The sequence below is a fragment of the Harpia harpyja genome, chromosome 11, assembly GCF_026419915.1.
Source record: "Harpia harpyja isolate bHarHar1 chromosome 11, bHarHar1 primary haplotype, whole genome shotgun sequence".
NCBI lineage: Eukaryota > Metazoa > Chordata > Aves > Accipitriformes > Accipitridae > Harpia > Harpia harpyja.
In genome coordinates this window covers 27,936,418-27,949,071 of record NC_068950.1, presented here as the reverse complement: position 1 = coordinate 27,949,071, position 12,654 = coordinate 27,936,418, and the positions used below count along the sequence as shown (strand labels likewise).

At 39.3% G+C, this 12,654-nt stretch overlaps 1 protein-coding gene across 2 annotated transcripts in view; it reads left to right on the top strand.

Moving 5' to 3' along the window:
* Positions 1-976: 976 nt before the first annotated feature.
* The window catches only part of ZNF326 (zinc finger protein 326), a 29,602-nt gene continuing 17,924 nt past the window's right edge, over positions 977-12,654 (top strand). Inside the window, exons 1-4 of one of the 2 annotated variants that reach the window (XM_052801930.1) lie at positions 983-1,131; positions 1,615-1,689; positions 7,983-8,109; positions 10,209-10,614. In XM_052801930.1, coding sequence (XP_052657890.1) covers positions 1,116-1,131; positions 1,615-1,689; positions 7,983-8,109; positions 10,209-10,614 — 624 coding nt within the window. In that variant the 5' untranslated portion in view covers positions 983-1,115. Of the gene's footprint in view, positions 1,132-1,614; positions 1,690-7,982; positions 8,110-10,208; positions 10,615-12,654 lie in introns of both variants that reach the window. The other variant, XM_052801931.1, reaches the window with a different exon arrangement.

Below are 12,654 nucleotides of genomic sequence, written 5' to 3'. Positions count from 1 at the left end.
TCAGCCACCCAAGACCGAACAAAATCAAACCCCAGGAGACAGTGGCTTTGCCCGCCCTTACAACCTGAAAGTTCACCCACAGCTTGGCTTCAGAGACATATTCCCAGGTTTTCTGTACCAGATCTGCTCATCGCCATCTCCCTCACATGCCTTTTTTTCCCTTTTTGTTTGTTTCTTTCTTTCAGGGTTGTATAAAGCATTAAGAAACTATAAGGAATGAAATACTTCTCCTCATGTAATCTTCACACACGACTTTGCGTTTTTTTTGCACTATGATGTGTCTGGGGCAAAGTCTTCCTCAAATCTTTGGCTGCATAGAGCACAGTGTTATCTTACAACTAACTTAAAATGGAAGTCTGTGTTTACCAGTTTCAATGCTGCCTGTTAAGAGATGCTGAAATACTTTTGTCTTGGGACTGACAGATAAACTGGTGTTAATACACGTTAGGTTCATCGAAGGGGGGCATTACAGGGGTGGCATTTCTTAAACAAGCGTTTTATTTTGCAAAACCATTTGGTTTGTACAACACAGCAGCAGCCCCCGTTGGGAGCTAGCAGGTCCATGGGACGGGGCTCCTCACGGCTGGGGCTGCGCAGCTGCAAGGAAGCCACCTAGGGCTCACTCCCACCAGGCACTGCCCGACTTCCAGCTCTGCGTAAGGACAGACTGTGGTACTTGTGCACCGAGGGGAGTGTTTTCTGCAGTGGCCACTTCACCAGGGCCCAAGGGGATGTGTGTGGGAAAGTAAAGGTGTGGATGTTTCGCCTACTTCTAATCCCGGAGCGGCTTCAAGCATGACAGGGCCCGACGCCAGAGCGCAAAATGGCGGCTGCCAGGACCCAACATGGCCGCCGCCGCGCAGCCTCCCTCGTGACGCAGCCGATCTAGGCACCCTGCGCGAGGGCTTCACGCGGCGTCCCTGCCGGTCCCGGGCCCCTTCTCCTTGCAGCTCGGCCTGCTCACGTGACGCGGCGCCCGGGCCAATCGCCGCGCTGCCGCGCGCCGGTCCCGCCTCGCCTCGTTGTGGTGGAAGGCGCCATTGAGAGAAGCCGCCGTCGGGCTGTCGCGGCCGTCAGCCGTCCGGGGAGCAGGGCTCGCCGCCACCGCCACCGCCATGGACTACGGGGAAGGTGAGGGCGCACCCCCAGAGCAAGGGTAGGGCCTGGCCGCCGCCACCGCTGCCGCCGCGGGGCCCGGCCGCGTCTCAAAATGGCAGCGGCCGCTTTGTTCCGCGCAGGACGGAGCCCCCTCATCCACCTCCTCGCCGCCCCTCCCGGGTCGGGGGAGCTGCGGCGGCGGCCGGCGGCGGGAGGGCTGCGCGGGAGGAGGGCCCTCCCGGGGGGCGGCGCGGGCGGGCGGGCGGCGCGGGCGGGGGCGGCCCTCCGCGGGCGAGGCGCCCTGGGGCGCGGGGCGAGCGGGGGGCGAGGGGGAGGCGGCGGGCGGGGGCGGCGCGGGCAGAGACGGGGGGAGCTCGGGGCGAGCTCCGTGAGGGGGTCGTGTCAGGAGACTGGAGATCCGACAGGAGAGAGAGCCGCCTCTTGTTGCGGCTCCCTGTCTCTCCCCTCCAGCTCTTGCTAAGCACTAAGTCATTCTCACTGACCCATCCTCTCCAGCTGAAGACAGAGATTGGAGATTCCCAGATACCCCCATGCATTGTGGTGTGAACATGCCCAGTGGGTCAGTCTCAGGTATGAGCTATAAATACGTCTAACCTGTAAAAAGCGTTGGGGCTGAACAGTCAGTGTTGACAAAAACAAAAAAAAAACGGGTTATTAAAAGTACGTAACATGGTTTGACTGCACATGTTGTTTTCTGGAGGAGTTATAACTGGCTGGGAGTGAGACTTGATTTTCATCTTGGGCATGTCAACATGAACTCCTGCACGTTCCAAATCAAAATCGTGAGATCAAGGAGGTGGGGATGGGGGGGGAAAATACAGACTTTTCTTATGATGATGCTTTTTGCATAAATCAGTATTTTGTTTTCTTATGGACTGCTGTATTTGATTCTTGCTACTTCTATTGAAAGAGGATGTTTCCCCCTCTTATACAGACATGGAAAAAACAGAACCTGGAACAGCTTGATTTTTTTTTTTTTTTTCTTTTTTTAAGTTTACCTTAACTAATGGTTTGGGAAGGAATATAGAAAGCACATAAAGTAAATGTGATACAGCAAAAGCTAGCTTTTGCTTTTACACTATCAAAAATGCCACATAGATACAACAAAAAGGAATGCACATATTTTTGTAAGATGATTAAGGTTATGAGTTTAGTAAGACTCAAGAAATGATGTGACATCTCTCCCCAGCATGCCAGCAAGTGCCAGAAGGATGTTAATATAAAAAATTTACCATAAACTGTACCCAAGCTTCATTTACAGATGTGATCAAATAAGTGTTTGCTGTTGGATCTCTTGATACTCTCTTGCTGGCTGTTATACAGAAATAACACGTTGGATTACTGACACATCTTTGATTGCACTATGGTCATTTTTATGATACATTCCTTGAGTCTTAGCTTTTTTGCCAATGATACTAATTTGCGTTTATCTTTCTTCATAGTAAAATAAATTAAGGCTATGGCCCTGTTTTTTAATCTTGTATATTGATTCCAAATTAAATGTCCTTTAGATTTTTAGTGGAAAAGGATTCTTCTTATGTGGCAGTTTAAGTATCTTATTGGAATATTCACTGTAGCCATTAACCAGAACCTGCTTTTCTGAGATCTAATGACAGTAGTATTAAAGTAAATCCAGGCTCATCCTATGGGAAGTAACCAATTAAATGTATGTTGTACAATTAGATTGGTCCTTTCATGTACCTCTCTAATAATAGTTGTCATTGTGATAATTAAGCTTTCTATTATTCATAATTCTTAAACAAGTTTAATTATGATGTATGCAGCTTGAAACACTTAACATTAATGTTTATGCAGTGTATGTACATTAGTAAGGCATGCATAAACCTTTGTCTTACTCTGATTCTGTACAGTGGGCTAAAGGCTATTTTGTAGGGGTCCAGTAGATGGCAACAGAGGATGGATGTTGAGAGTTTTCATCTTTGCCCAGTGTTCATTTGAGTTCTTGGCAAGATTCTTCCTGTTGGAAACTTTCAGCCAGTGTGAAGCACTTTTCATTGGGTGGCTGATGACTGCTGTAATTGCACCATTGTCCCTTGCTGATGACTTGGTTTGAGGTGGAGATGACATGGCCTGTAGGATAAATTCTGTTAATATTATTAACAGAAATATTATTAACTATTCATGTTAACATTTTGATTACTGTAACTATTGTCCTTTTAATCCGGAAGGGGAAATGGCTTTTACTGCTATTCCTAAAATTCGTCTACATTGTTGGATTGGTTCCTTGTTTTGCATGGGACTCAATGATGTGTCAAAACTCCTCTATCTAATGACAAGGTTGTGAACTTAAAGCAGGCATGCTGTTATGAAAAATGTAATGTGCCTGGGAAAAATGTTGCTTACTATTGCACAATGGATCCTTAAGCTTGTTGTAGTCATTGTGGATTATGAATTTAAAATATAGGGAACTTCAGCTTGTTTCAAGATGGTACTTCTGTTGGTTTTTTTTTTATTATTGTTTAAAGGTTATTTTTATTTTACTGAAGTTTATTTTTTCATTTATTATTTATTGCTGCAAGGTCTTTCTCCTTTCTCATCATCCTAGCCTTTTCATGTGCTCTACATGGAGAATACTATTGAAAATTATTTCACTTCTTTGTGCTGTGAATATGGTTTCAATGTTCTCTGATCTTAAGCTTTTTCTTTTAAATGGAGTTCTTTGTACCAAGGGATTCTGAGTCTTATCTACTACATGTTTAACTTCCTAGTTCTTTTTCTAAGGAAAATTTGATTTTTCTTTGCTGCCTATTGAGATTTATTTTGCAGCTATTTTAAATGATCTTTGCACCAGATACAGGTTTTTTTTTTTTTTTTTAATCTGAAGGAGTACATGTACATCAACATTTTAATTTGTAAATTGAACATATCTTTCTTAGTGTCCCGTTCTTTTTTATCTTAGAGGTAATATATTTTTTTCTCCTTTGACATAACTATTCTCTCCCCTGCCCCTGTAGACTTTAAGTATGATCTAGAAATGAAAAGTGAGATCGTTCTTTGCAATTCTATTTCTGTGCTTTAGTTCAACAGCTCATTCATCTATACTGTATTTATGCAAGAGGCTGCAGATACCAAAACCTGATTTATTCCTTCAGCAAACTGTTTCAGATACTTTGTCAGTGCCTTCATCAGTTCAAGCGATTTACTCTTTTGTTTTTAAACTTTAGGAGCAAATATGAACCACTTCTTTTTTTTTTTTTTTTTTTTCCTTTTTTTACTCTGTAGTATTCATAGATACACAGATATAATATTTCTTCAAAGGTTTCTTTGATAAACGGTTACTATTTAAACTTAAATGAAATACTACACTTTTGAATTTTCAGTTTGAGACACTGCAATACAATTCCTGGTGGTTCTTCTCTAGTGCTTAAGCACATGTTCTCCTAGCATGTGAAACAATTTCACATTTAGTCTAAATAGTTTGCAGATTCTGCTGCAGGCAGACAGGCAACTTCTACGTGTCTTGGCTGGTGGTGACAGCTAGAGCTAACATAATGGTGAATGGGGAGCAGGCTACAGGCAGAGGAAATTGTTCTGTGCAGATACAGCTTTTTTAATGCTCCATGTCCCTCTGTCTTGCTTTAGTTAGGAGAAGAAGAATCTAAAGTGTGAAAGAGGCCAGTGCGAATGGATTTTGATGTCTGTGGTTGTGAGGTTTGTCAACTAAAAAGCTATTTACCTTGAGATTGTAATAATTAAAGCTGTGTGAGTGATTATTTTTCAGCTACTACATTCAAAAACTGAAATCCTTTTATTTTGGTTCACTTAAGTGAACATTTACTGTTGTCTTGTACGTTTTCCACCTTTTTAGGATAAAGCCTATCTGGAGAACAGACTTTCAGAGTAAAGAAAAGCTTAATATCTGAAGAAATACTGCACTTAATTTGAATACATTATCTTTGTCAAGCTCTGTGCATGAAGTGTAAAATCTATAAATCTTTGGTAAAGTTTGGTGCTGACAAAATGACTGAACCAGGAGGCCAGTGGTTGGAAAGATAGGTTAACTGCTTAGCAATCTGAAACAGTTAATGAAATAGTTGGAAGGAGATCATAAGATTACCTTCATTAGGTTGGATCAAAGATATGTCTGTCCCACCTCACCAATATCCAGTATGTCACTGTCCGTTTAGAGATGTGGACGGAGTTGTACAAGTACTCCTTCAGTATATTTATATGACTTCACTCGTTTGCAGCATAGGGGCTTTCTGAATGAGAGACATAGTCTTTGTGTTTGACATCCTTTGAATCTTGTTAGTGGATTTATCTAATTTCTTTCTTAAATCCATGTAAATTTTTAGTAACCTCTTGTCACAGAGCAGTTCCAGGACTTAAGTATCTGTTTTGTGAAAAAAGATCCAATTAATTTTTTAGCTTTTTAAGTTTCATTTTCTGCCTCCAGTTTCTTGTAGTAGAAAATCATGCAAGTGATCATCCCTCTTCGCTTCTTTGTACCTTTTGTATCCCCTGTTAAACCTCTTCAAATGTGAGTATATTATAATGTAGGTGAATGCAGTGCAGTGAGTCTGGAAAGGATGAGTGAGTTGTTCACTGTTACAGAGGAGGTGGTGATGTCCTAAAGGCAGTGATTTGAGGATTTAGGGACTGGCATAGCTCTACAGCAAGATTGCTGATGTTAGATAACGTGAACCGTGGATGAGTAAGGAGAGTGTTGAGCAAAAGTGGATGTCAGAAGTTATCCTGTGATTGTAAAACGTATTTTAGTATTTGCTTTCATGCTAAAAATTTTAGACTAAAAATTTATTTCAAAACTATGCTGCAAACCATTTTTTGGAAGAGTTCTTCTGCATGTGGATGGTTTTATGTTTTTCCCACTAGTGAACTTCTGGCATATGTTCACTACTTCCTACACTGTAATGGAATTGGATTGCAGTGGCAGGAATCTTGACAGTCTGTTGTGTTCTCCCTTGTTGAATGATTGGATTCACCTCTTCAACTCTTAACCTAACTACCTTTGTGCCATCTCAGGGTCTGTAGATAATAGGGAGTTGGTGAAACTAAGGTAAATTATTGGGTGCTTTCAGGTCAGGTGTTTCAGTTTTCAGAATGTCAGTGTCTTTTGATTAGATATACTGTATTAAAAAAAAAACAAACAACCCTTGGATCTGAGATTGACCATGGGATCATCTAACCTTAATTTTTGTGAAGCTGAATTTATTTTATTGACTGCCTTACTCTTTTTACTGGCCTGCATCTTTATGTAGGCAGTCTTGAGGGTATGCCACTGGATTAGGTGGTAGATCATGCAGTCACACCAGAGAGGAATTTTAGATGTTTCTATTAAAAGCCTCAGCCATTTTTTTTAAAGAGTAGCTTTTTGCAGCTTAAGTTGATGCTGTGCAGTGCTACATGATCAGTATTTTGAAAAGCTTTTTTTGTGCTTTGCTGCAGAATCTTTATTGTATGTTCGCCATATGGAAAGTTGCAGTGTGACTTCCATGTTCAGAGGGGTTTTTTTGTTTGTTTGTTTCAGAAGTATCATCTTTAATTGTTTAGAAAGTACCTATGATGATTAGAAGAAAAAAAAAATCACGAGGAGGTCTTCATTTGTTGGAGTCTCTATTCAGGCATGCTAAGAACATCTGTGTAAAAGTGATACAGTCAGCTTAATACCATCTGCAGGACTCTTGTTGTTGATATGTAAGAAAGTAAATTACAGTGGCTGCCTGGTGCTAACAAGAAGCAGGTACAAACAGGAAATAGTATATATATTCATTTTCATCACTACAGTTATTTTCATGCAATGATATGCATGGAATTACTATGTTTCTTTAAACAGGAAAATTCTTTACAATTTCAAGTGAGTTTGTTGTCCTGTTCTGGAAAAGTCAATGGTTTACACTTGGAGATTTTGAAATGTATAAAGTCCACTCTGACAAGAGAGAGTATAAGTCTTTGTGTGGTTTTATTTTTATCCTTCCTGTGTTCGCTGTGTTTTCTTTCTCTGAGTTACCTTTTCTGTGAGGCTTGACTTGCTAGGCTTTCTTTGTATTATCCAAAAGTTAGTGTTGGTTGGTACCGGGAAGCAGTTTTGGTCACTAGAATGCCAGTGAAGTCCAAATTGTGTATGTGACAGGAAAACAGTGGATCATACTCATTATGCAGATCTATGACACTGTTTTAGTGCTTTGAATTCGAGTGGTTATTTAACCAGAACTTTTACGTAGGACTTCCAGCGTTGAGGAAGAAGGTGGCTCTTTTGCCAGACTTCATTACAAGATACAAAGAGGTCACGAAGCGACATCAGTTCAGCTATGAAATACCAACATAGTGCAGTTGGTGAACTGCAACTCAGTGCTTATTTGGGTGGATTTTTGTTTGTGCTAGATGGGAGAAAATTCTTTTGTTTGACTGTAGCTTATATACAGAGTCTGCACTGCAGCACGACAGCTTGTAACCTTGACCCAGAGTCTCTGTCAATGTGAGTGAAGGCTTCTTGTGGTATTTGATGTGGGCTGTGTGTATTATTAAAGGGTGGGAAGTGGCCTTAATTCTCCACTAACTTTGACATGTTCTTTATAGGGCTTCTTCATTTAATTCTCCTAATTTAACTTGCATCCAAATTCCAGCTGATGGAACAATAATCCAGAGTATCCACTACTGGGAAAAAATATGAACTTGATTTCAGTTAAGAGGTGCTCACATGATGACAAAGATACACAACTTCCCTAAGCACTGTGTCGAAATTGGTTTACAACTGGCAGTTTTGTGTTTTGTTTGTAACACTGTGGCAAAGAGTAAACCTTTTACTTAAGAATTTAAGCTAGATTACTTAATAAGGCTTCTTGCTTGCTTTCTTTATAAACATTTTTCTGCTCTTTTTTTAGACATGGACCGTGATTATGGGCATGGAGGCTATGGTGGCCCACGATCCATGGACTCTTACCTTAACCAATCCTATGGGATGGAGAGTCATGGAGGTGGAGGCGGAGGAGGTGGTGGTGGTGGTAACAGGTAAAATAATCCTTCAGTTGTCCCAAGAATTGATCAAACCCAATTTAAGTTTAAATCATTCTGTCTTCTAACTTAAGTGTTCCTGAGGCATGTTGTTATGATTTTATATGAACACTTTCATTCTGAGTCTTAATGTTCGATAAATACTGGCAAATACTAAACTGTAAGAGTTAGATTCTTGTAATAATCAGCATTTTTGTGGAAAAGTTTGACAGTGAAACAATGCGTCTTTTGAATGAAAATGCAAAAAGTTTTATTTTTCAGTAATGGCTAGCAATTTGTAGCTGATTGGCCTGGCATACCATTTCTGACATAGCAGACTAGACCTAACTGGTTTAGTACCTTAGACTGAATCTATCAACATTCCGTTTTCAAGGAACATTTAGGGTATGTGTTCTTTGGTTTGAATGTGCAGTGCTCAAATGATCTTGGTATTGAATCTGAAAGTCATGTCCAGATTATTTCATTGGCAGGTACTGATTACACTCAAAACTGCGTACACGTTCTGGGCTGCTTTGCAAGATGGATTGGTCTAAAAATAAAAATTCTGATGCAGTGGTCTTAAAGTTGTGTATTTAATGCTAGGATACTATTACTGTTGCTCTTTCAGATAAAAACCATAGGGAGCAGCTGATTTGATTTAGGTCTTAACATTGTATTCAAAGAAGCATGCTTTTCAGAGTAGTGATTCTATCTTGGAGGAAATAAAATGTGAAGAAAACTTAGATAATCTGATGGTTTTCTTGTGTGCGCCCTTGAATTCTCTGGCTGTAGTCAGACTACTGTATGATTCTTGTCTGTAGTCACTGTAGTGCCACTGGGCAAGGACAGTACTAAGTAGGGAGGCTGGAGAAGTGTTGTGTTTTGCTGCACGGTTCTGTTAAACATTTTAGTTAAGTATAATTTGTTTAATGATGAACATTAAGATTGACTTAAAAGTCTGAGCAGAGATTCAGGAATGAGCTGTACCTACCATATAGTAATCTGCATATGATTGAGGTTGAATGACTACTTCAACACCAAAATGTCTCTTGCCATGTAACGTTAATATTGTGCATGGGCTCTTTCTGTAGATAGTGTCATTTTCTCTGTAGCTTTGGGTCTTCTGAGACTAACATATTTTAAAATGAAGGCATTCAGTTTACTGTAGATACAGTTAGTAATTTGAGTCTGTTCTGGTTTATATTTTATCCGTCAAGGGGTTGTCTTTCCCAACTCCTGCTGAATCACCCTATTATAACCCTTCAGGGACACTAATGTGTTTCCCTTCCAAGTGGTTACAAATATTGATGATTTCTAGCCTGATGTTCCCTTCCCCCCCACCCCTGGTAAAGCAAACTCTTGGTAAATAACTAAAGATTTCAGTTCCTTGTTAACCTACTATGAAATTCCAAGGACTGTTGTCTTGTCCACTATGCATGCATTGGGTAGACTTTAAAAATCCTGAGTTGCTAGACTTAATGGTCTGCAAGTGAAAGATGGATACACTGAAGATCATGAACTCTTTGATTGGGAGACTGAATTTTACAAGAAAGAAAATTTCCAGAAAGTACAAATATGAATGGAAGAGCACGTGTATTTTTCCTGTAAAATTAGAACTGTGGGGTGTTTAAGATTTACAACTGTACCACTTTAAAAAAAAAAACTTTAAAACTTTAAAAAAAGTTTTTTTTTTTTCCTCAGTTCAGAACTAAGCCGCCTTTTAACTGCTGTTTAACTGTTAGAATATGAGGGCATGATTTTGAAGAAAGGAGAGTTTGACTAGCCTATGAATGTCTGTAGGTGATTATTTTTGTGAGACTAGGGCTGGGCTCTAACAATGTTTTAGTAAATAAATGTTGCTGAAAATTTTAAGTAAACAAAGTTCAGGCATACTGAACTTTAGAATTGTTTGTAGCAAAAATGGCTCAGATAGCTTTCTATCTGGTCATAGTATGATTTGCCCAGCCCTAATCAAGATTAAACAATAACACAACTGTACGGACCAGTATAGTAATAAATTGATTTTAGTTGATAAATGTCAACTGATAACTTGTCTTTTGAAATGTATAACATTAGTAAGCTTACTTTTTTTTCTCCTCACTGTGCAACTTTTCCAGGTTTGGACCTTATGAGTCTTACGACTCCGGGTCTTCTCTGGGTGGGCGAGATCTGTACAGATCTGGCTATGGTTATAATGAACCCGAACAAAGCCGCTTCGGAGGTAGTTATGGTGGTCGATTTGACAACTCCTACCGGAATAGCCTTGACTCTTTCGGAGGTAGAAACCAGGGCGGGTCTAGCTGGGAAGCACCTTACTCCCGTTCAAAATTGAGGCCTGGGTTTATGGAGGACAGAGGAAGAGAGAGTTACTCTTCCTACAGCAGTTTTTCTTCACCCCATATGAAGCCTGCACCTGTAGGCTCTCGGGGGAGAGGAACGCCTGCTTATCCTGAAAGTGGATTTGGAAGCAGAAACTATGATGCTTTTGGAGGACCATCAACAGGCAGAGGCCGAGGCCGAGGAGTAAGTACAGAATCTTTTCAGATTCTTTTCACTAGACACTCTTTTAAACCCTTTCAAGACCACTGCTTTAAAATGAATGCACTGTTCAGTACAGTGTGGGTTTTTTGTCCAAGCAAACTATCATGGTTGATGACAATGTTGTTTACCCCCTTGAAGCTGTCTTCAAGTAGAACCCAGTCCCTCTTTCTGTTGAAAGTAATGAGTAATAGAAGACTAGTTGATAAGGTTTGTTAAATCTCTCCTTTTGTTTGAAAGGTGAAGAAAAAAGTAATAGGTTTGGTCTAAAAGGGATTAAAAGGACTTTCATTTTTCCTTGTAAACACTAGCATCTTTGCTGCTGGTGGGGAAATTCTTGAATATTGTAAAAGTTTAATTCAAAGTCTTTTGAAGTTTTGAGTAGGTTAAAGGTGCAATGTATAAGCAAAAAATAAAACCCAGGTTGTGAATGCTAGAGTAGTTTTTGTTTCCTGTAAAGGTAAAAGTTGAGCTAATTCTTTAATATGTTGAACACATGCTTTAGCAAACATCAAGTCTTCTTTTAAACTTAATTCTTACTCTGACTTGTGTACTGGAAGGGTGATGGGGAGGAAATGACAAAGGTGGGTGGTTAGCAGTTACAGTGATTCTTTTTCAAAATTAAAACATGGTTAAAGGGGCATCATCAACTTGAAATCAGGTCCTTTCACAGAATTGAGATTAATTTCCAGATAGTATGCCTAGTCCTGTTACTTGTATTTATTTTGTTTTGAAGACTTAATGTTCTAACTCCTTTTCAGTGGATTCCTTTCCAGTGTAGGACATAAAAACTGTATGTCCAAGAAACAGCAACATTAACCGTACACACAATAGTGGATCACAGTTTGGAGAAGTAATGTGTGATGTTAAATGAACTAGGGAAAAAAAAATACAACAGAAGAGAATAAAAAAAAAATCCTGAAGAAGTACTAACTTTAAGTTGATGGTGTCCCTTTATCTTGGTTTTATAATCCCAATTCTGATTACGTTTTTTTTTTTTTGAGAATGAAGAGTTCAGTGAATACTTTTCTGCCTGTGCCTCTAGGTGTAACTTACCTTTTAAAATTCTTAAGCGTGCCATATTTCTTTGGGAAGCAATTCTTTAATATTAAATCATACAACTTGTTTGTAGCTTGAAGTGTAGAGGAAGATTATTTTTTACTGGGTCTTTTAAATGCCTAATTGTGTGGTGGTTTTGTTCCAGAAAGTCTACTTTGCAGCATTCTTGAGTACTATAGTTGCCATATTCAAATTTTAGCTCAGATTTGCACATGGCTGCTAGCTAGCATGTAGCATGGTATGAGAAATGGATTCTAATCTTTATGTTTCTCTGCTTGTGAAGCTGAAAGTGTTAGGTTCTTAAGCTTGGATGCTATCCTTTCAGAAGATCTGAAAGTTTTGTGCAGAGTTACAACAAGAGTAGCCTTATTTCTTTTTTGTTTTTCTTTTGAAATTTATCTTTTTAGTCCTTTATGTAATAAAGGAGAATGTAAAGGCTAAACTACTTACCATATGTAAAATGCATTGCACCTTTAATAGATAGATTGTCTGTTAAAAAAAAAAAAAAATACTTGAAATTTTCCAAGTCCATACTTCATGTCAATTTTATATGTGTACAGTGTAAGTGTACATGCTAGGTAGTTCTGTAACTATCTTAACTAAATAAATTAACATGGAGATCTTTTGCATGGACTTCTGATTAAGAAAAGTGCCTGTTTTGGTACATTCTGTCTTGTCATTTACAATTTGCTTAAAAAAAGTCATACTTCTCACAAAGTTTGTTGAAGTTATTTTTATGTTCTTTTAACTTTGATAGTGTAATACTAATTCTCTTCTCATGGCTATACAAATATTTCTGCTTATCCAAGTCACCCATCCAGTCAGTGGGCTCTTTTCTGCCCTTTATTACTCAAATAATTGAGTTAATATTAGGAAGTATGTTAGCGCTTTTGAAAATACTGCACCTACCTAAATTCTCCCTCTTCAGATTACTCATTTATTCCATGTCTTCAGAGAGGTAACTTT